Genomic DNA, 22,142 nt, shown 5'->3' with positions numbered 1-22,142 from the left:
GATCGTGGAGCAGGGATTGGGGTGGGGGACTTTCGTTGCTGTGTCTTTTAATGGAAGGGTTAAGTAAAAGACAGAAGTAAGCAATTTACTTGCAAAAAAAAAAAAGTGAACTACATGTTCTCTCTCCATTATTTTGAGGAAACTTGTTCAGAACAGTCAGCCAAGAGGAGAGCTTTGTGCTCATCCTGCACCAGTCTGAAGAAACTAAGAAACCAAGCAAAGGTGGCATTCTCCCCGTTTGGCCTTGTGGATTCTAATTCCAACTCCTTGATGATTGTCCTGTGGAATATATTAACATCTGAACACTAATGGTTTTGTCAAATACTCGTGTTTTCATCACATTCTCTGGAGGCTGATGAATGTTCAAATACTATTTTCTCTTATTCACAGGGATTACTTTAAAATGGTTTTCTTACCAGCTTACATCTTAGGAAACAAAAATTTGCAACTTCTTCTTTGCCAGGGATTTGGATAGACTTTTCAGATTTCTCCTATAGTAACTGTTTTCCTTCCCCAGAAATGCTGAGCTAGAGAGGTTAGATGGAAATAGGGAATTAATACTTTATTTTTTGTGCTCTGTCCATCTTTGCTGCTGCAATGAACTAAAGCAGAGTTAGCAGCATCTTCTGTTGTAGTATTCTCAGTTTTGCCTTCTGTGGCAGCCCTTTTTGGTGTTCAGAGTGGAGATTTCTGGTGCAGTGGACAGACCTCAGCTTATGGTCTAACATTCTTAGGCAGTAATTGATAGAAACAACTCTTAATCAGTATTCCAAAGTATTTATCCTGTCATGGCTTCACAGATAGCACTAATGGTGGCAAAGGCACAGATACTTTATCTGTAAACTGTTTGCTTGAATAAAATGGAACAAAAATAGCACCTGTGCCTCTAATTATTTCTGACCACTGGTCCCAGTATACCAAAATTACAGCCAATCACAGCCCTGCATGATACCACTGATGGTGTTATCTGATTGTGAATAGTTGCTTCCCCAAACTGCCCCTCGTTACTCCAGACTCTATTCTGTCCTTCATACAATCAAGGCCAAGGAGGCTTTTATCTTATGTCCTGATATGTTACGTATCAGATCAATGGATTATGCTTTACATCCTTGCAGTGTCCCCTAAAACCCTCCATCATAAAGTTCCTGTTCTGATATTGGCTGTTAATGCATTGGTGCTGTCCTGCTGCCTTGCCAGAACATTCTTGAGCTTCTGTCTGGAAGGTTCTGTAGCCCATTTTGTAGCTCTTGTGTTATGCCACAATTTTCAGTTCTTCCTTCCTCAGAAGATCTTTTTCCTTCTTTCCTTTACAACCCTCACGCTGGCACATGCTGTGCAGTAATTGTGCTTTCTCAATGTCTCATTATCTCCTGAACAAAACTATACTGTCAGCATCTGAACTTTATTGTTCCTCTGACTGATAACTTAGTGTAGTTCCTCCAATGATACTAAAGCATAGACCTAATGCCAATGACTCTGGTCTTGAACTTTGAAGCAGGAGTGTTTTTTTAAAACAATAAACATCTACATGCATTTCAGGAAAACTTAACTATTAAAATAATGTGTAGGAGTTCAGCTACCTCACCTACCCCCTCTATCTTCCCCTGAATTGAAGATGACCTCTGAAAAGGATTCGTTTTGCTTCGGTAATTTACAACAAACCTTTGAACAGTGAGGATCTCATTTCCTGACACCTCTTACTATAAAAGGCTTTTCCCAGACTGGTGCAAAGACTTCTGAAATCAGCCATCCTGAGTCATCTGGATAAAATATGAAATTCATTGGCATTTATGGTTTTTTCTCCGTTCTTTTCACCCTTACTGCTCTTCAGAATGTAGGTGAGTGATTTTCAAAAATTTGGCTGCTTTTAGCTACAAACTTTTCTGACTTCTGAACTTCAGAATACACAGCTCAGTAAGAAATTGCTGATACTATTTGTACAAGCTAAAGCAAAGGCACACAAGCCAGCTTTTACCAGCATGGTGACATTTTCAGTTCCTTCCTCTCTAATTTCCAGCAGGTCAGTGGATCTTTTTTGTAAGTAAACAGCCAGTCTGGAGAATGCAGTAAATACATTTAAAGACAGAAATACTTTCTAGCTCCCTGTATTGAACAAGCACTTCTACCTCCCTTCTTTCCATTTCCCCATGCTTGTTCTTTGCCACCACCCTGAATCCTGCCTTTCTTTTTGCTCGTGTCCTCCCAAATAAGCAACCCTTGCCTAACAACAGTTTTGTCATTTGTGCCAATTTTGCAATGTCCATGTCCAAATTTAGAATTTTGGATACTTACCCAGGTCATCTCAGCATTGCATAGTATTATTGATACAGTCCCCAGGAAGTGTTGCCCTTGCAAGATTCCACCCTGCAAAGGCTCCTCAGTGCTCCCAGTTGTCTGTGCAGCTTGTCCATTTCACTTAACTCCCCCTTAACTGTTTGTGAAATCCAGCTATTCTTCGCAGTGTTCTCACTGTTTCATTTGTTGAGTAATTTTTCATGTAATGTCTACCAGTTACTAGTAGTCTGTTCAGCTGGACCTCAGGCAGACCTCAGCCAAGAGCCTGGTCATCTGTCTGTGTAAGTGGACTCAAGTGAAATGCACAAAAGAAAGAAATTGCAGTAGCTTTTAATAATCTTGTATTGAAGCACATTTTGTTGCTGATGTTAACTTTCCAAAAGTGCTAACCTTCCCTTCCTACTGATTCCCCTTTAGAGTAGGTGGTGAGGGAGCCCCATTCTGATATGTTTAAGACTTTATCTCAGAAATAAATATAATTAGTGACACTCACTGAGGGGCTGCTCTGGAGATTTGTCCATCTATTGCATGTAAAAATACCCATGGAATGGATGAAATTGTGTAGTGGCTCAGAGGTAAATAAGTGTATTTTCTAGTTCAAAATGGAGCAACCTTAACTTGCAGGTGATTACAGCCTTCACAGTGAACTTTATTGATCCACGGTAGTCCTTTAGATGATGTAATTTTGTTTCAGAGAACATCTGGAAGAGTTCAATAACATTCCTGTCTGTGTTTTTCTCCCTTTCACAAGGCACTCAAGACTCTTGCTCACACCAGTGTGGGAAGCTGCTTAGTACCTGCTCTTGCCAGGCAACGTGCCAGTCCTTGGGGATTTGCTGCCCTGATTATAAAGAATTTTGTCTTCAAATTTCTCCATACTCAGGATCTTTGATGGGAGGCAAAGACTTTTTGATTGAAAATACAGCTTTTAATGCCTCTTCTGTGCTAGTGTGCAGGTGGGCCATGATTTTATAAAATCTCACTTTCCAACAATGAGCAATTACACAAAACAAGACGAGTCTGTGCAGGAGTGAAAACTTCATAAACTTGTTAGAGTGCTGCAATGTGCAAAGGTTCTGCTGAACCTCACCCTCAAGGATACATATTGACTGTACTTCCACACAGGATCATTTAAGTTTTTTTGTGATACAAACATTATTCTGTTAATTCTTCCCTTAACATATTCAAACAGTGACTTTTCACAAAGATCTTTCTTGAAGGGCTCTTGGTTGTCAATATTTCTTAAGCATTTCTCTTTTGTGGGGAAGAAGTATTTATTTATTAATCTGAATGAGAAAACACCAAGAAAGAAACGTAGGTAGGACACTTTATGTTTTTCCTATAAGAGAAAGCTTTTGATCCCAAGTATGTCAGCCTGTATCACACCTACATGCACATACATACAGTACACTACATGCAATACATACAGTGCACTGAATTTTGTTGACCTCAATGTCCTGACATTCTTTCCATAGAAGGTTCTGGGTGAGATTCTGGAGTCCCTCCTGTCTGGATGGCAGTACCTTTAAAGGGTTTTAGTTCTTCATTTGGAAAATCTTTGACCTGGGCATTCATTCTGTAGAACACAACCTGCATGGGCACATTATTATTGCCAATACAAACTTCAGTGCAACAGCAATGGTGCTGTTTCCTGGCAGGCCCCAACTCTCTGTGATACTTGGAGTAGCTGTGCAGTTACCACACATTAGTCTTGAAAACTCACAGGTGGAATTACACCTTAGCACACAGGGCAGGAGCCCTAACTAGAATCAAATGGTTAAATAACAAGCAATGAGTTTGGAGTTAATCTTTGCAACAGAAATTCTAGAACAGCATGAAGTTACTTCTGTCACATGCACAGGACTTACCAGCATAAAACCCCACAAAATCAGAAATTTGCAATGACTGCATATCATGGTCAGTGTTACCTACCCTGTAATCCTGTTAATGCTATAACATTACCTTTCTCTTCCTGCTGTTCCTATCTTATTTTTTGCTAATTTATAATTTCTTCCTCCCCTAGTAATAAAATAGTAAATTGAAGACTTACAGATTGCTGTGTGTTTTTGCAGTGGACAACAGGTTCCACACTGGTGTAAGAAGCACAAACAATTTTTTCCAGTTTATATGCACTGCCACGTGCAAAACAGCCATGGCATTTGAAATTATCTCCTCATGACACAAGGTTGCTGCTTGATGAAACACAACTGAGATGTTCAGAATTTTTGTTCTCTCAGGGCTGACACTGAAAAGTGTTTTCCACATTTACAGGTTCAAGCAGAAAATCAGAACCAGTGGCTATATTGCTAAGGATGGAAAAGCCCACTGCATCTCCCCGTTGCTTTATGAGACTGGCTTCATCCCTTTTGAAGTTTCTATAGATGATGAGTTCACATTTCCCTACTCTGGAACTTGGTTATCAGGTTACATGCTTAAATTTACATCATTCCTGTTCTTCCTATAGTCTTTGTTCATGGATGCAAGATTATATAAGCCTTCCCTTTTTGATCATTTTTATTCTTCCTAAACAGGCCTTGGAAAGGTAATTCTTGCTGTCTTCATGTTAATTCGTCTTTTGAGGGATGATCTTTTGCAGCCATTGAGTTCTTCTGCTATACAGTAGCAGCAGCAGCAGCAGCAGCATTCACTCATAAAAAGTCCTCCTTAAAAATGAGGTTGACCAAACCAGTTATGTTTTTGTCAGTCCTTCTGTCAGAAAATAACTGCATTGTGGTGTTGCAAACATTAGTAGGGGCTCAGCTTCACCTTACTACTCGTTTTATGTTGTGCATTGTGTACTGTGTAAAACACACACAGGCAAAATGCTGCTAATACTTTTTCAGGACTATGCAAAACAAAAATGTCTTTCATTCTTTTTTCCTGCTCTGTAATGCAGTACATCACAGCAAAGTTTCAGATGAAGAAAAATGTACTTTGGTAAATGAGACAAAATGGCAATACTACGGCACCCCCAACACTGACGGAAACTTAACTCTTACCTGGAGATCTCGGGCACTTGCAGCAACCCGTGTCAACATAGAAGTCTGGGGATACCATGAAACAGGTAAAGTGACATTTTTTTCCTACCTGTGCACAAGCCTTTACTGTAAGTTATCACATAACTTATGTACAGAACTCTGCACAGCAGGTCATTGTTTTCACTGAGGCATCAAGAAGAGATCTAAAGGTATAACTAACTCATGACAATAATGTTGGCTTTTCCTCCTCATTTACATATGGGTGGAGACATCTAATTTCAATTTTGTTGTAATTGTTCTTTTCCGGTGTCCAGAACCATTTTCTTGCTCTATGTGACAGGTGACAGTTACTCAGAAAACTGGTCAGCTGAATGGAAATACCTTTATACTTTGGCAAGACAAATCCCCAATACAGGGGAACATACTTTCATTCCTGTACCTGCCGAAGGAAATTACAGCACATGGGACTTTGGAATGTTGAGAATTACACCCAGCAGCTATTCTGATGGACAGAGGCAAGTGCATCATGACATTCATTAATCATAGGTACCTTATTATTGCTTCCTGAAGTAATGTTGCTATCTCCTTTGGCACTTAAAACTGGGACTCAGACTCCATTGCACATGAAAAAATGGGGAGAGAATTGGAAGGGCAAAAGTGAGAAAAACTCATGGGTCAAGATGAAGACAGTTTACTAAGTAAAGAGGGGCATGAGCATGGAGGAAGTAAAGCAAAGGTAATCATTAACCACCTGACACAAGCAGACCAATGCACACTCAGTCATCCAGTAAGAGCCGCTTTGGAAAAACTGTTGCAGTTTTATTGATGGACTTGCTGGTCTGTGGCATGGAATATACCTTTGGTCAGTTTGGGTTGACTGTCATCGCTGTGTTCCCTCCTAGTCTCCTGACAGACCCTAGCCTGTTTCCTGGGGGGACAGCCTGAGAAACAGAGAGGAACTTGATACTGTGCAAGCACTGTCTGGCAGTAGCTAAAACACTGATGTGTTATCAACATTGTTTGGTCACAAATTAAAACGTGGCACCATATGGGCTGTCATGAAGAAAATTACTCCACCCCAGCCAAACTCAGTACCCTCAGTGGACTGGGATCTGCCAGTTTTTTTGTCACATCTGTAGAGAAGTCCCTAACTGTGAAACTTCTGTCACTGCAGCCACAGGCCTTCCTCTGCATTTATTTTTTTTTCTATTTAGTATGCAGGCTTTTGCATTCCTACAAATTTTATGCCCACTTCCTTGTATTTCATTGTATATTTTCCCATGATTTTGTGAATTATCTCTGTAAGTGCTCCATACGTAATCTGAGCTTGCATATGACTTCATAATTCTTCCACATGTCTGCAGTTTTTAATGCAAATGGTGTAGAGACTGTGAATATATAAATGCCACCTCTTTAGCAGTAGAGCATATTGCTAGTACTTCAGAACCTTTCTTAGCAATTAGGAGTCACTACCCAGAGAACCTTTCCTCCTTTTAGAGGGATTTTTATTACGCTTTGTATATGATATTTTTTCATGGGTAAAAAGCCCTGGAACACTTAATGGATTCTGAATGGTTTCTCCCTGTCCTTTGCCATTAGCTCTGATACTACTGGGGCACAGGGTTATGTTTTGTTAGAGAATCCAGATGTTCTTTATTCTGTCTTAAATGGTACTACAATGTCAAAAAGGCATGAATAGAAAGCCTGTCTCTAAAAGGATCCAGGAAAGCCAGAATCAGGAATACTAAAATGTATTCTGATTATGGTGTACTTGCTGCATGCTGTGGTCCCTTTCAGAATTTGGAAAATTTTGATCAGCCGTAACATTTTGCAGGAAAAAGAAAGCAATGTGCTTTGTAGTGAAGTAACACCTTGCAAGTTAAAAGATGCTTTGTAATTAGAGTTAGTGATTAAGACATGGTGTTACTGTCAAAACAATGCTAGTTCTGCTCTCAGGTCTACTTTTTGGATTTTTTTTGTTTGTTTTTCCAGCAACATTCCATCAGTCTGGAGCAGTGAGCATGCACTGGCTTGGCACCTTGGGAAAGACTTCAGAAGTGACACAAATGCATGGGCAACTGCAAAGTGTATAGAATGGGACAGAAAGGAAGAGAAGCTTCCAAACTTCATGGAAGAAATTACAGACTGCCCTTGCACCTTGGCACAGGCAAGAGCTGACACTGGCAGATTCCATGTAAGTTATTAATTGATCCCTCTGTTCCAAGTAGAAGCTTAGGGAATGCCCTATTCCACACACACCCCTGTTCCTCCTCTAAATGTCATTACAAGGAAATTAAATTGTATTTAAATTTGCACAAATAGTGTGTCAAATTGATGAGGCAAATACAACTTACCCAGGTAGCATGAATAAAAGAAGTGCCTGTAGGACAGCAGATGGCAATTACCTTCAAACAGGGAATTCTGAAAGGAGTTCCAGTGGTAAACAGAAAGCACAGGCGGAGGACAGTGAGCTCTGTGGTGCTGGGAGCAGGGTTGTCATCTTCAAGATCCTACAAGATGGCAGTCTGTGTTTATAGGAAATATCCCATGATGGAAGGATGCCACATATCTGCCTTAGTATAACATATTTCACTACAAGCCCTTACGCCCTGTACTTCAGAGCTCAAGTCTAAAGCCATAATCCATTATTTCCTTTTTCTTGCTTCCTTCCCCTTTCTCAGCTTCACCTTTAAAAAGGAACTGACAAAAGCTAAGAAATCAATTGCCATTTAGTTTACAATTTCACTTGCAGTGCTGATCTGAGGACCCATGAGGGTAACTTCCTCTCCTATTTGTCGTAACAAATGGTGGCAGTGTGTTTTATACATATTAAAAAAATTACGTAGATTTTGTTACTATCTTCTTCTGGTTGTGTATTTCAAATGATACAGTTAAAAGCATGTGAAGAAAAAAAATAGATCCACTGCACTGCCTCTGTCTGAGAACATAGAACAAACTTTTTGTCTGTTGTGATCCGTGTTTGTTATACTCATATAGTTGAACCCCCATCTAACTGTTCTTCAGCATCTGTTGTAATAGACTGCAAAACACTCAGGTGAGGCCTGTTGCTCCAGATACTTCAATATTAAATTCACTGTTTTTCCTGTCATTCCATGCTATTCAACATACAGCCTCAACCAAAGGGTTACAAAGGGTGGGGAGAGGACAGTGGGGAAAGAACCCCATTAAGTGTGAACATTGATCTTTTTCAGACAGATTATGGCTGCGACATTGAAAAGGGGAGTGTGTGTACTTACCACCCTGGTGCTGTGCATTGTGTAAGAGCCATTCAAGCCAGGTAGAGAAATTTTTTTTAATGACTCATTTTTTTCAATAACTCATTCCACCTCAGAGACAGCAGCATCACAGAAGGCACAAAGGTTTCTGGCATCCTAACTCAGGTTCATAGCAACTGCTCTTTCCCTCTTACTCATATATTGGCCATTATTGCTGAGATGAAGTTAAGGCCTCAGGTTTAATAAACAATAAATTGCAGCATGTGAAACCCTGGGATACCTAAAGAAGAGCTAATGTGTAGAATAGATTTGATTAGGCCTAATTAAGCCTTTTTTGTGTTAGTCTAATTAAGTTCAACAAGTTCATCTTTCCACTATTCCTGTCAGAACAATTTCAAAGAGTGCCATGTTCATGGAGCTGTAAGGTCTACAGAAGGCCTTTTAACCAAGGCCTTCCTCTCACTGCCTTCCTTCTTTATCCCTGCTCTGGTCTAATTTAGAAGAACCGAGAGGGGCCAGGGGTGAAGTCTTAACTGAACATTATATAGAGCCTGTCAACCCAAACATTTAGCTGCATCCATAAAAAGGCAATAGGTAACCCCTAAAGAGAAATGGACCTCACAGAGCTGATGATGGCTTTCTCACTGCTTTTCTCAATCAGTCCCCAGTATGCAGCAGGACAGCAGTGTTGCTATGACTCCATGGGAACACAAATCCTCACACATGACTCCACAGGAGGCAGCACACCTGATCGAGGCCATGACTGGGGTTCACCACCTTTCATGAAGCCTCCCCGGATACCTGGCTTTTCTCATTGGCTTTATGATGTGATTAGCTTCTATTACTGCTGCCTGTGGTCTGATAATTGTCACATTTATATGAAAAGGCGTCCCTCCAGTGACTGCAGGACGTATCGCCCTCCTCGAGCTGGTAAGGGCTTCATAATTCCATTGTGGAGTGGAGTGTTGGCTTTTAGAATATTTGTATATGTGCATGTATTACTTGACAGTGGTGAGGCTACAATGTCCTGTGAAAAAATTCCATGGAAGGTTTCTATTGGGCTATCAGTAACAAAATCTGTATTACATGGTACATGCAAGACAACCAAGGGATGTGGCCCAGTCACGATGGGTTTATGAAAGGCAGGTCCTGCTTGACGAACCTGATGTCCTTTTATGACCAGGTGACATGCCTGGTGGATGAAGTAAAGACTGGATGTTGTCCACCTGGACTTTAGTTATGTCTTTGTTACCATTTCCCACAGCATTCTCTTCAAGAGGTTGGGAACCCATGGCTTAGACAGGTGTACCCTTTGCTGAGTAAACTTAAGAGGAGTAATGGATTGTGATTTTTGCTGCTTCTTACGTCTCATTTTGCTTTTTAAAATAGCATCTGCTTTTGGGGATCCTCATTTCCTCACATTTGATGGTCTGAACTTCACCTTCAATGGCCAAGGAGAATATGTGTTGGTAGAGTCCAATCTCACATCCCTAAGAGTGCAAGGGAGGACACAGCAGGGACACTTTCCCAATGGTAAGTTGGTAAGAGAGAAAACAGTGATGACAAGTAATAGCTTCTGAGATTTCTTGATTTGCACTTTACAGCATTCCTCCTGTTGCATTTAGTGCTACTTTATAGTGCATAAAATAGCAGGCTTGCCTCAGTAAAGAATATTCCAGCTGTTCTTAGGGATGAACTTCAAGGATTTGGTACTTCTGGTACTATAATGTGGATGAACTAAAAATTGTCTGTGCATTTCAGCACCCATGTAGATATACAGCTTATACTTAATATCACATTGGATAAGATAGAAATTAAAAAGGAAATATTTTTTCCTTTGATAGATTTTACTGTGTTTATGGTAAAAGTAGCACGAGTCACTAAGCAGTTTCTTCTGAGGATCAGTTTCTTAAATTTTTGTTGATTCTGTTTCTTTTTTCTGTCATGTTCTTCCTGGAATTATCTTCAATTTTCCCAGACTTTACTCACAGGACTGAAGGTGCAGGGAGATCAGTCAACCTTCGTACATAGTATAGCCACTGCCATTTGGCAGAATTCAGTGTTTCCAATCTTTTTTAGCATTTAACATTCTGCTTTCAATACACTCTACTGGGAGGAGATGTATGCTGTGGGTTTTTATGTGACTTACATGCTTAGCCATTCCCTCAAATATAAATAATCACATTTCATTATTCTTAGGAAATACCTGTTTGGGGTTTTTTTCCTCTATTGCTATAACCTTCTATATTTACTTTATATCACATTGGGTATTTTGGAGGATTGTTTTTTTATTTGGAAGGAACTGGAGCTCAGGCCACAGGCTTGTCTGCAGTGGCCATGCAGGAGAACTGCTCTGATGTGATTGAAGTTCGGTACTCAGAAGATTTGAATCTGGAGGTCCTGTTAAACCAGAAGGTTGTCGACTTCTCTGAACAAACCTGGATGGATCTGAAAGGTTAGTTATAAACATCTGCCTTGTAAACTGTTGTATTCTGATGGAGCCCATGTACAGTTAAAAATTAGATACATGCATTTCAACTCTTCTCAGCATCCTTTTGTGAAACAGCCTGCAGGTCGCCGAAAAATTATGTAAGAAGTAAATGGAGAACAGACAGTGTCCCAGCTCATTAGAATTTATTTTGTGATTACATGACTTTCTTCAGTTGCTGTCAGATTGAAGCAGAATCAGTTCTAATGCACAGTGGGCATGCACCTTGGGGAAAGAAATAAAACTGAGAGCATGGGATAGAATGCCCTTTCCATCCAATTTGCCTACCTAACCTTGCGTTTACTGGCCTTTGAGACTGCTGACAGCTACAGAATGGGCAGGAATATAGCCATCAGAATTCTGAGCTACACTTCTCCCTCAAAACAGCCACAGATCAAGCAGGTTACAGAGAAATGCCCTGTGGTTATCTGTGTTCCCATGGAGAAGTGTAGCAGAGAGTCATGGTTCAGGTGAGCACATGAGAACCTGCAGTCTTACTGCTTCTCATCAGCATCACTGGCTGCACGAGGAAGAGGGAGAGTCATCTGATATGTCTGTAGTCTGGAGTGTGGCACATTCCCCTTTCCCAGAATGTCCAAATAATGTAAATGACAACCTCTAGCAAAACCTGCTTCCAGCCTGAACTTTCTAGGATGCAGGAGGATTATGAAGGGATGGCATACAATCAGAGAATCATAAATAGGTTAGGTTGGAAGGGACCTTAAAGACCATCTCATTCCACTCCCTCTGCCATGGGCAGGGACACCTTCCACTGGCCCAGGTTGCTCAAAGCCCCGTCCAACCTGGCCTTGGACACTTTCAGGGACGGAACCTGTGCCAGTGCCTCACCACCCTCCCAGTGAAAAATTTCTTCTTCTAAACTAAACCTCTTTCAGTTTTGAAGGCATTATCCTACAAAGAACAGTGAAGTCTTTAAACAGGTAGCTTCAATGCCCATGTCTTCCTTCAGTGGCTTGTAGAGCAACCGTTTTCCTTCTCATCCTGTGGATGGTGAATGGAATTAAAAACTCTACTCTGCACTTTGCTTTGAGCTTACTGCATCCAATGCAATGAAACCTACAAGTAAAATGTAATACAGTGAAATATAACCAAAATAGATACTAAAGTATAACTGAATTTCACATTTACCTATTGGGAGCTCTCTCAATAGGTCAGATGTTATTCCTCCATTCTTCTGTCAAAAATACTATGAAAAATTGACTTTGTTTCCTCCAGGCCTGTGATCATTTGATTAAACTTTATGCTAATTTGAAAAATACTGGTGACATCACTAGGATTTTAACAATAATCCTCCTGTTCAGCAGAGGATGTTTTCTGTGGCTAGCAATCAGCATTCCTCAAATGGCTGAAGAGCAGAGGGAGAGCTACATTGACAAGGAGATGCAGAAGCAGAGAGATGCAGGGAGGAAAAAAAAATGGAGTGGGCATTGATGAGGCTTGGAGAAGAAGCCATATTAAGGAGGTCTCAAGAAGACAAGGAAGGAGAGGAAAGCTGTGACTACTGAGAGTGGTGCTTCCAGCTCACAGCCACTCTTCGATGTAGTCATCTCATATCTTGGAGCTTCTGATCTGGGACACTGGCAGAAGGCAGTGCATCTTGTATTAACAGTGGACCTTTCTTTGCTACTGCTCTGTAGGCACCATCTTACAACAATTGTAGTATGAAGGTGTGGCTTTCCTTTAAATGCTTCTCAGAGTATAGCTTGAAGTGGAAGGGAGGAAATGCTTTATGAAAAATTATTATAACTGATGATGATGCTAAAATACAACAGTTTGTTTGCTATGGATAATTAGCTATTTTATCCTCTTCCTCTCATTGTTGTAGGTCTCTTTCTCCATTCTACACCTGATCAGGACATCACAGTGATGTTCTCTTCTGGATCTGGAGTGGAAATACGGGGAAATGGAGGATTTCTGACTCTGACAGTTCTGCTCCCAGAGAGGTTTATGAATCACACACAGGGTCTCTTTGGGGTAATGAATGGCAATACAGAGGATGAGTACACCTTCAGGAATAAAACCACCATACCAGTTCATGCAAGTCCCCAGCAGTTGTTTGAGTTTGGAGCTAACTGTAAGTCATTTCTCTGGTCTATTATTACATTTTCTTTATAAATTCAAAACAGCTTGTGATTTAACAACTAGGAAATTAAGTCAGTGCCAAGCAATCAGTACCGGGGGAAGAGAAGTGCGTAAAAGAAATACGCCCCTCTCTACTTGAGTGGGTAACACACCTGGCTGAGTGATTGAAGACAGAACCATGATGGAGTGTTCAGAACTTTGTTCCATCAAGAGCCAGACCTCGTATTTCACAGATTACACCTTTAGAATATCATCTATTATGGTCAGGTGAACACACAGCATCAGCAGACCACAGTGTTAAAGAAGAACAACAATAGCCAGGGTCAGCAGTCTTTTTCCAGAATATCAGCAATGTTTCCATCATGTACCATGTTGACAATTTAAAAAATAATTTATTAAATCACAATTTAATAATTGTCCCTTTAAAAAATAGGATGTGAGGAGATGTGTGTAAAAAAATGGCTCCTATCATTTAATGACTGATTAGGCTGCTACATCTAGCCTCAGGATCAGATTGATCAGCATTCCTCCTGACATCAGTTTAGGGGATGGGCCAAAAACGCAATGCAAAAATACCTTCTGGCTACCAGTTGATCTGTGTGTTGAGCATAGTGTACCCCTACTCCAGGATTCAGATCATACTGAAAGTCTTACTGCTTCAGCCTCAGAAGTTTCTGATTTAGCAGAATGAAAGCAAAGAGCAGGGCCATGACAGACATGATAAATTTAGGGACACATAGTCTCAGGATTTGTGTTGCTTGTAGTGTTTGCTTTTTTAATGTCTTGCTCTGTTTGTTATCACTGTTTTGCTACGAGACTGTGAAACAATCTTTATGTTAAATCATAGCTACACAATTATTTGAATCTAATTTTAAGATAATGATCAAACACCATGTTAAATGAACACTAACTTTGGTGCTAAGTTTTAAGATATTGCATTTGAAAAGAAGAATAATCTTGAGCTGGAAGAATGCTGTAGGTCTTCCTAGATCTCTTCCAGCTGTAGCTACGTTTACGTAAATAAGCACTTGGATTATTAGCAGAGGTGGTATGTGTAGGCAACGTTACATATGAATTTCTCTCTCTTTCTCTGTCTCCCAAGGGGCCATTGAAAATGGAACTTCTCTCTTTACTTATGACACAGAGTTCTTATTGAACAATTTCTTTCATGGGGAAAAGCACAATGCTTCCTTTCTGCCTGTGTTCTTCCCTTATGAAGACCCTGCTGATCCCCTTGTAAAAGAGATGGTCTTGCTCTGTGACTCTGACCCATTCTGCAGATTTGACGTCCTCACAACGAGAAGCTTTCGCGTGGGAATTTCCACAAGACTATCTCATCAGAAGCACAAGCTGCTGGTAGAACATCTGGAGCCAGGTGATAAAACATTCCACAAAAACATCATTATAAAATCACAGAATCTGAGTTGGAAGGGACCCACAAGGATCAGAGAGTCCAACTCTTAAATGAATGACCCATACAGGGCATCACTACAGTTACTTCTACAGGGCAAATAAATAGTTAACAAGGTTTGAGGAAGCTTTGCTTAAATACAGGTTCCTGCACCTGTAAATACTGTTACTGGGAGGAATTGTCTTTGTACCAGGAAAACTCTGCACTGGTAGAATACTTAGGCAAACACAAAATATATTTCTTTCCATTTTTTCCTACATCACAGTGTAGAAACTTGTTTTTCTATGCATTGACCTGTGTTCCTTGAACTTTAAAGTTTAAAAGTATCAGAAGTAATGTCTTTCAATAGCCTAAAAGTCTTTGGCTTTCCATGAGTTCCAAATAAAATGCCATTTCAGTCATTGTAATGGAGATTTGCTAGTCCAAATCTAAAATACTTTGACCAGATATGTCTCTTTTTTACTAGTGATCTCTTGTGGCTGGCTAGACCATCCAATCAATGGAAGAAAGAATGGAACTAGCTACCTGCTGGGCTCAACCATAAATTTCACCTGCAATCAGGGCTATGAACTCACTGGGTCAAAGGAAAGAATTTGCGAAGTGTCGGGGGCCTGGTCTGGAGAGACACCCAGTTGTGTCCTGAGTACAGGTCTGTTGCCTTTAAGTGTTAGATATGGTCATTAAAAAAATCATTATCATGGATGAGGCAATCTCAGTGTACCATGATGGCCCTTGACAACAAAAACTTCTCTTGGGAAAACACTGGACATAATATCTCTGCATTTCTAGAAAGAGCAATATTCGAATCTAAAGATCCAGGTGGTTTATGGTGGGTTTGTGTGTTTTGGTGGGGTTTTAAAATTTTTTAATATTTTAAAAATTATTTCATGTATCTACTCTTTCTAAGGCTTTAGGGTTACAAGCTTCCCTTTCTGTAGGACTGGCTAGGAACTCATAGGCATGTTACCTGAGTGGATGACCTCACATAAATTTCAAAATCACTCTTAAGAAAAACAGGAAAGCCTAGAACTTAGCTAAAAATGATTCAGTAACACAAAAATACAAAGGCTACAGAAAGAATCCTTATATTTACACCATTATTGCCATGTAATTTTCTCACCTGTATGTAATGTTATTTTCGGAGATTTATAAATATATAACCTATGCATACATGCTTACAAATGGAAACTATAGATTATGGAAATCCTTTAGCATCCACATCATTTGAGCCACTTTTCAAGTATAAATGATGGCACAACCCCCAACTACTTAGTGTCATCTTTCATTTTGTCATCATTAATACAGTTTTAACTTTCTTTGCAACTAACTGGGGCAAGGATATATCCAGTCTGAGCCATCTGAGGGGTGAGTTATGAAGTCACACATTATAAAATGAGCGCTTGAAGAGAAACTTTACAGAAAAGGACCTTGAGGCCCTGTAGACAAATTAGTTTTACATGAGCCAGCAGCGTGCCCTTGCAGCAAAGAAGATTCATGGTGTCCTAGACTGCATTAGGGAACCACTGCCATCAGGTCGAGGGAGATGATCCTTCCCCTCTGCTCAGCACTGGTGATGTCACACATGCAGTACTCTGTTCAGTGCTGTGCTTCTCAGCACAAGAGAGGCATAAACATGCTAGAGAGAGTCCAGTGAAGGGCCATGAAGATGATTAGATGACTGGTGCATCTCTCCTGTGAGGAAAGGCTGAGAGAACCTGGAGAAGAGAAGGCTCCGGGGGGTGGAAGGGGCAATCTTATGTATGTGTACAGATACCTGAAGGGAGGGTGTGGAGAGGATGGAGTCAGGCTTTTTTCAGTGGTGGCCAGGGACAGGAGCAGAGGCCATAGGCACTCTGCTAAACACAGGAGGTTCCCTTTGAGCATCAGAAAATGTTTGGGGTTGTTTTTTTTTTACTGTGAATGTGATCGAGCACTGGCACAGGTTGTCCAAAGAGGTTAGGTTATAGAGTCTCCCTGGAGATATTCAAAAGCTGTCAGGTCATGGTCATGGACAACTGACTCTGAGTAATCCTGTTTGAATGGAGGAGTTGGACATGATGACCCCCCGAGGTCCCTTTCCACCTCAACCATTCTATGATTTGAGAGCAGACACAGCCCACACTTGTTGAACACTTTCACTCTTTTTTCCTGAAGGATTATGTTATCTCGAAACTTAATGCATCATTCTACAACACTAAAACTATTGTAATGATATAATGTAATGAATAATGTCATAGTATGTAGTATAATTAACAAAAATTTATTACCCCTCTTGTGTTAGTCCTATTAGATTAACAATTAGCTGGGGACTGTTGGATTTCATAGCAGTTAGGCTGTCTCAATGATTTACAGAAAATAACCCAAAATTTTCTTGGTATTCATTCACCACATACACTCCAAAACGTCCTCAAGATGGCAATACTTGAAAGCACCAAGGTGATGCAAGGCCAGATGGCGTGTTTGAAGCATGCTGAGTTAATAGTTCCCAAAAGTACTCATCAAATTATTCATACCAACAGATTCTCCACTCTGAGCACCCTCCAAAGTAATGTGCAAAGTGCACTTCAGCAATGAATTTCTGTCATGCTGACACATTTCATCAGCCTCTGCAGGCCTGTACCAATTGCTTGTATATTTCCAGTGTAGTTCTGCATGTTTAGTGATACATCTAAGATGAACCACAGTGAGTTTGGGCAGCAGACAAATTTGCAAAGGCCAGATATTAAAAATTCAGTGGCAAAACATTGTGCCAAGCTGAAAGCTAAGAACATTTCTCCATTGCCACCATCAATGACATACATACTGGCTAAGGGCCAATCAGACTCAATAAAGCAAAACGGAGGCTGGCACTTACAACAGAAAAAGGGGGCAGCCACAATGTCTCAGAGCCAAAGAACTACGTTTCTGTTTGACTCCAACACTGAACCTAGCACAAAGATTGCTCACACACGGCCTTGCAGCTTTTCAGTGGTGGTTACTCCTGCAGGTATTTTCCTTAAAGGATGCAAAATACAGGAATCATTGTTTCTCCCAGACAGTTCACTCCAGATGCTGCATCTCCTGTCACCAATCTTACGTGTCATGAAAAATTTACCTGTGCGGTATCTTTAGCCTCCATTGCTCACCACAGCCATACAACAGCCTGCTAGCACTGCCCTGCAGGACTGGCCATGACTTCTTGAATACCATGGAGAGTAGCTTGGCAACTACATCAGCCCAATCCCGAGGACTCTGGGACGCATCTCATCAGATTACATAGACTTGTGTACTTTCAGGCTCCTCAGGTGGTCATGAGCTTGATCTCTTACAGTGGGAAGGACTTTGCTCCCCCTATCCCAGTCTTGCAGTCCACCCACTCAAGAGGTATGGGATGAGAAGCTGTCCTTGAAGACCGAGGCAAAAATGTCATGGAGTATCTCAGCCTTCTCCTTGTCTGCTGTTATCAGTTTGCCAGCCCTGTTCACTGGGGCGGGGTACACCACCTTTGACCTCCTTTTTCTGGCTGAAAAACCTGTAGAAGCCCTTCTTGTTACTCTTTGCATCCCTTTCCAAGTTCAGCTGCAGGTTTATCTTTGCCTTTCTGACCCAGTATATACAGATCCTGGACTGCAGTACATTATTAGGGAAGGGACAGAACTGGTAAATTGCAACTGCTTAGCAGAGTAAGAAAACAAAACGAGATTTGTTACTCAAAATTTGTTTCATATCTGCTTTCTTTCTGTCTTTCATGTGTCCTTATTATGCAGCCACAGAACTGACACTTTTAGTGTGTTCAAACTGTTTGATGCTGTATCCACTCAACCCACATCAGAACAGTCACTTCTGCTCTTTTATGTAGGTTATGAAGCAGTAAAGACAGTTTCCAAATTTAATGGCAAAAGAGCACCAATTTTGAAATCAATCAAACCTTACGGACAAAGGATTGAAAAAACTGCAAGTTTTGAGATTGGCAGTTCTGTGTAAATATTGTACATTCACGGTGCTGACTACATAGTAACCACCAGACATCCTTTCTTTGAATTACAACAGCTTGTGCAGGCACCTGCCCCAACAGTCAAATACAGAAATTCTGTGAGTTCCTGATCTTTACCAGTTTGAGAATCACAGAATAGTAAGAGTTGGAAGGGTCCTCTGGAGACCATCTAGTCCAACCCCCCTGCCAAGACAGGCAGTTTGTTCCACAAACACAAGGAACAGAAAAATTAACACTGCATGTACAGTTTCAAAAATCACCTTGTGACTGCATTCAAACGAGTAAATGTGTCAAAATTTTCCTGGTGTTTTTTTTGTGGTTGGTCTCTGTTTTTCAGCTATCGAGCAACTCATTCTTCTTGGCAGTGTATTTGGAATAGTGGGTCTTGCAGTCCTGGCACGTCTGACATTTTTATGTAGAAAGGAGAGGTAAGCCTCAATTGAACCAAAACCCAAAAATGAACCTCCTGAAATAGCAACTGTTATTACCTCTTTAATAATTTTTCTCATCAACCAAGAAATCAAACCTGGTAGCTTTCTGCTATCTTTTATGGAAAACACTTCACTGTCCTTGCCAGGATAATGCATTCAAACTGAAAGAGGGTAGGTTTAGATTAGAAATTAGGAAGAAATTATTTTCTTTAAGGGTGGTGAGGCCCCAGAACAGGTTCCCCAGAGAACCTGTGGCTGCCCCATTACTGGAAGTGTTCCAGGCCAGGTTGGACGGGGCTTGGAGCACCCTGGGCTGGTGGAAGGTGTCCCTGCCCATGGCAGAGGGTTGAAACTACATCATCTTTAAGGTCCCTTCCAATCCCATCTCTTCTACGATTCTGTTAATCTATGAAAAGGAGCTGCTCTCAGTGTTCACAGCTAAGACCATCCTTACATAGGAAGCTAGAGGAAAGTATCTTAAAAAGCAGCAAGGCCCATAAAATATATATAAAAATCTCAATTATTTAATGTTATATGCTTTTTGGTTGCTTTCTCCTTTAACAAAAAACCCAACCAAACAAAAGCAAAAAGTCCCCACCAAGCCAAAAAACTAAACCAACAAAATCACAAAACAACAGAAAAAAAAGAAATTACTATATTTTCAAGCTTTCTCCACACACTTTTCTATCCTAAAAGTGAAAGGTAAGTTTCTTGCTCAAACACATGATCCTGTGTATGGGAGTGGGGTGGGGAATGACACCACAGTGGTTATAATTAAAGAAATCAAAATTCAAAGGTCCTCAGCAAATCAGTACGTTGGTTTTATACTTTTCCCTCTCAGCCAGTTGTGAGGGCTGATAGGTGGTCACAAATGCATCTATTAATATTTTGGCTGTATGTTTCTCCTAGCCTAAAAAATAAGCTAATTTAATGTTCAGAATTTATCACTGAAGCCCAAGTTTGCTGCTCATTCAACTTTTTTCCTGTCTTTTTCGTACTCAAAACCCAGCCTTCTTTCCAGACCTTTCATTATTGGTGTTGTCTAACCACTGATGTTTGCCCAGTTTTTCCTTTTGCTCCTATAATTTAGACCATTGCACTAGAAAATGGAAATTGATCATTGTTATTGTACAGGAATAATAGCAAACCTTCAGTATTTGTTGATTTCATCATATGTTGCTCAAATAGAAGGAGTGTTACATCTCCTTCAGTCATTAATTATGATAATTTAAATATTTTGAATCTTTATACTGTAAAACAGGGGAGGTATGTTGTTTCTTGGGGCAGCGTGCACTGGAATTGCACACAACTGGTACTTTTAAAATTGGTGCAACATTACTATTCCAAAAACCCCAATATTCTTCTCACCTTGTACTAAGCAATGACATTATGATAACTACTTTAACAGTCATCTTTACCCTTTGGCTTGGTTTTATTTTTTAACTGTTTTTTTGTTTCAAAAGACACAAAGGCAACCAGAAACCTACTTCAGAGATTCCAGATATATCTGAACAAGAAACAAGGAAATTCCAGCAGAGTTTTTAATGAAATACAGAAAAAGCATAGCAGAGGATTGAATCGTCCCCAGCAACAGACAGACTTTCCAAAGACAAACAATGGTATTATACAGTATGATATAATTTGATTTCTCCTTTCAGTATAATGAGTACTGAATTGTATGGGAAATGCTCATCAGCTTCCTGAGATTACACCATGGCAGGCTGAGCCTACTGTCCATCATGAACAAAAGATAATGCTTCTGAAAGCATTAGTCTCAAAGTTACAGGCACTGGTTTCTTCTGCCAGTCACGTCTTTGCCAGCAGAACCAGAGTTCTGAGAAAATTGGAAGAGTTCGTATTTCCTTTGCACTATTCATCCTTTATTTGAGAGCTGGTTAAAAAAAAAAAGTAAGTGCCTACTATGCTAGCAATTATCAGAGAAACATTTGCCTTCTCAGGGGCCATGGGAGGCTTAGATAGATGTGAAAGTGGATGCATATCAGTCAGATGAACTAATGGCAGATCAGGTGGAATTTGCAGATTTGGATGGGGTTTTTTTTTTGGTAGAGAGGGAGAGATATTAGTATTTAAACACTGCATTCTTATATTTTGGCAAGTCTCTGAACATGAACTCAAAGTGACATTTTTGTTCCAGTTCTCACCTAATTTTAGAACTGTACAATTGGAAGAGAGAGAAGGTGATTACTCAGAAAATTATACATTTCCTTCCACATTAATGTAGAATGACTTTTAAAAAAATCCGTCGTTACTCATCTGTCACATTAGAGTCCATCTTCAAAACAAAAAATCTGTTAGCTGCACTGGGAATGTTTTGCAAAACTTGCAGTGCTTTCCTTGAACTACCACAACATGCATACCATTTATCTAGCTGCATTATAATGTGTTTCATTATCGTCATTAAAAAGTGATTTCTGAATTAACTGCCTTGTACAGAATCCTTTTAGGAAAAAAAATGTGCTTTTACCTACATCCCAAAGGGTTTGTGAAGTCATTTCTATATTGTTGAGCTCTTTTCAACAATGTAACAATTGCTAACTTTTGGAGGTTTTTTCATCTGTTTTTTTAAGGTCTTTAATTTATAAACTCCTGGAAAATCATGGTGGTTTCAAAAAGCAAGGACAAAACTACCTGTACCAAAACTGTCCTGTACCAATGGACAGGAAAACTCTAAATGAATTAATAGTACCAGTTTTACATTGTAATGGGAACAAGACAATTTGAAAGAAATGCCTCAGACTATGTATTATGAAATATAAAATTATTCATTACTTGTTAGCTGTCATTGCTGTTGTATTGTTGTTGTGTGTATACAGAGACCACAAACCACAAAATGAGAAAGAGATCTTGAATATAGTAAGCTGAAGTACTAATGGAAAGAAAAAGTCATGTAAAAAGAAAGAGTTTTGAAAGAAGTCTATCACTGGCTAGGAACTGGCTGCCCCTAGGAATGCTGGAAACCTGAAATGGCCTTTTGGAGATATGGCTGATTTTGTGAACTTTGTTAGGAATACACTGTTATAAATTTGTAAGCCTTCTCTGTTCCAGTGTCCTTAAGGAACAGAATGCCAGATAAAATGGAATCAAAATTAATAGAATGGGAGCACAATGGGATCCCAGTCCTCTGAGAGAAGACTCTTGTGTGTGAGAAGGAACTAAATATTTCCACATTTATTGCTAAAAAGGAAAAAAAATAAAATCACCAAGCC

The 22,142-nt window shown here is 40.1% G+C and overlaps 1 protein-coding gene across 1 annotated transcript; it reads left to right on the top strand.

The window, feature by feature from the left end:
- Window positions 1-1,314: 1,314 nt before the first annotated feature.
- On the top strand, window positions 1,315-21,711 carry SUSD2 (sushi domain containing 2). The gene is given in 16 exon segments (XM_071572365.1): window positions 1,315-1,838; window positions 3,047-3,251; window positions 4,567-4,718; window positions 5,192-5,359; window positions 5,614-5,788; window positions 7,266-7,467; window positions 8,486-8,571; window positions 9,171-9,439; window positions 9,899-10,042; window positions 10,809-10,964; window positions 12,844-13,092; window positions 14,203-14,475; window positions 14,978-15,160; window positions 18,822-18,912; window positions 20,379-20,428; window positions 20,431-21,711. Coding segments are annotated over 16 exon segments (2,532 nt in total). The 5' UTR covers window positions 1,315-1,771; the 3' UTR covers window positions 20,493-21,711.
- The last annotated feature ends 431 nt before the right edge of the window (window positions 21,712-22,142 follow it).

Source organism: Pithys albifrons, chromosome 17, assembly GCF_047495875.1.
Source record: "Pithys albifrons albifrons isolate INPA30051 chromosome 17, PitAlb_v1, whole genome shotgun sequence".
Lineage (NCBI taxonomy): Eukaryota > Metazoa > Chordata > Aves > Passeriformes > Thamnophilidae > Pithys > Pithys albifrons.
This window is presented reverse-complemented; position numbering and strand designations above follow the sequence as displayed.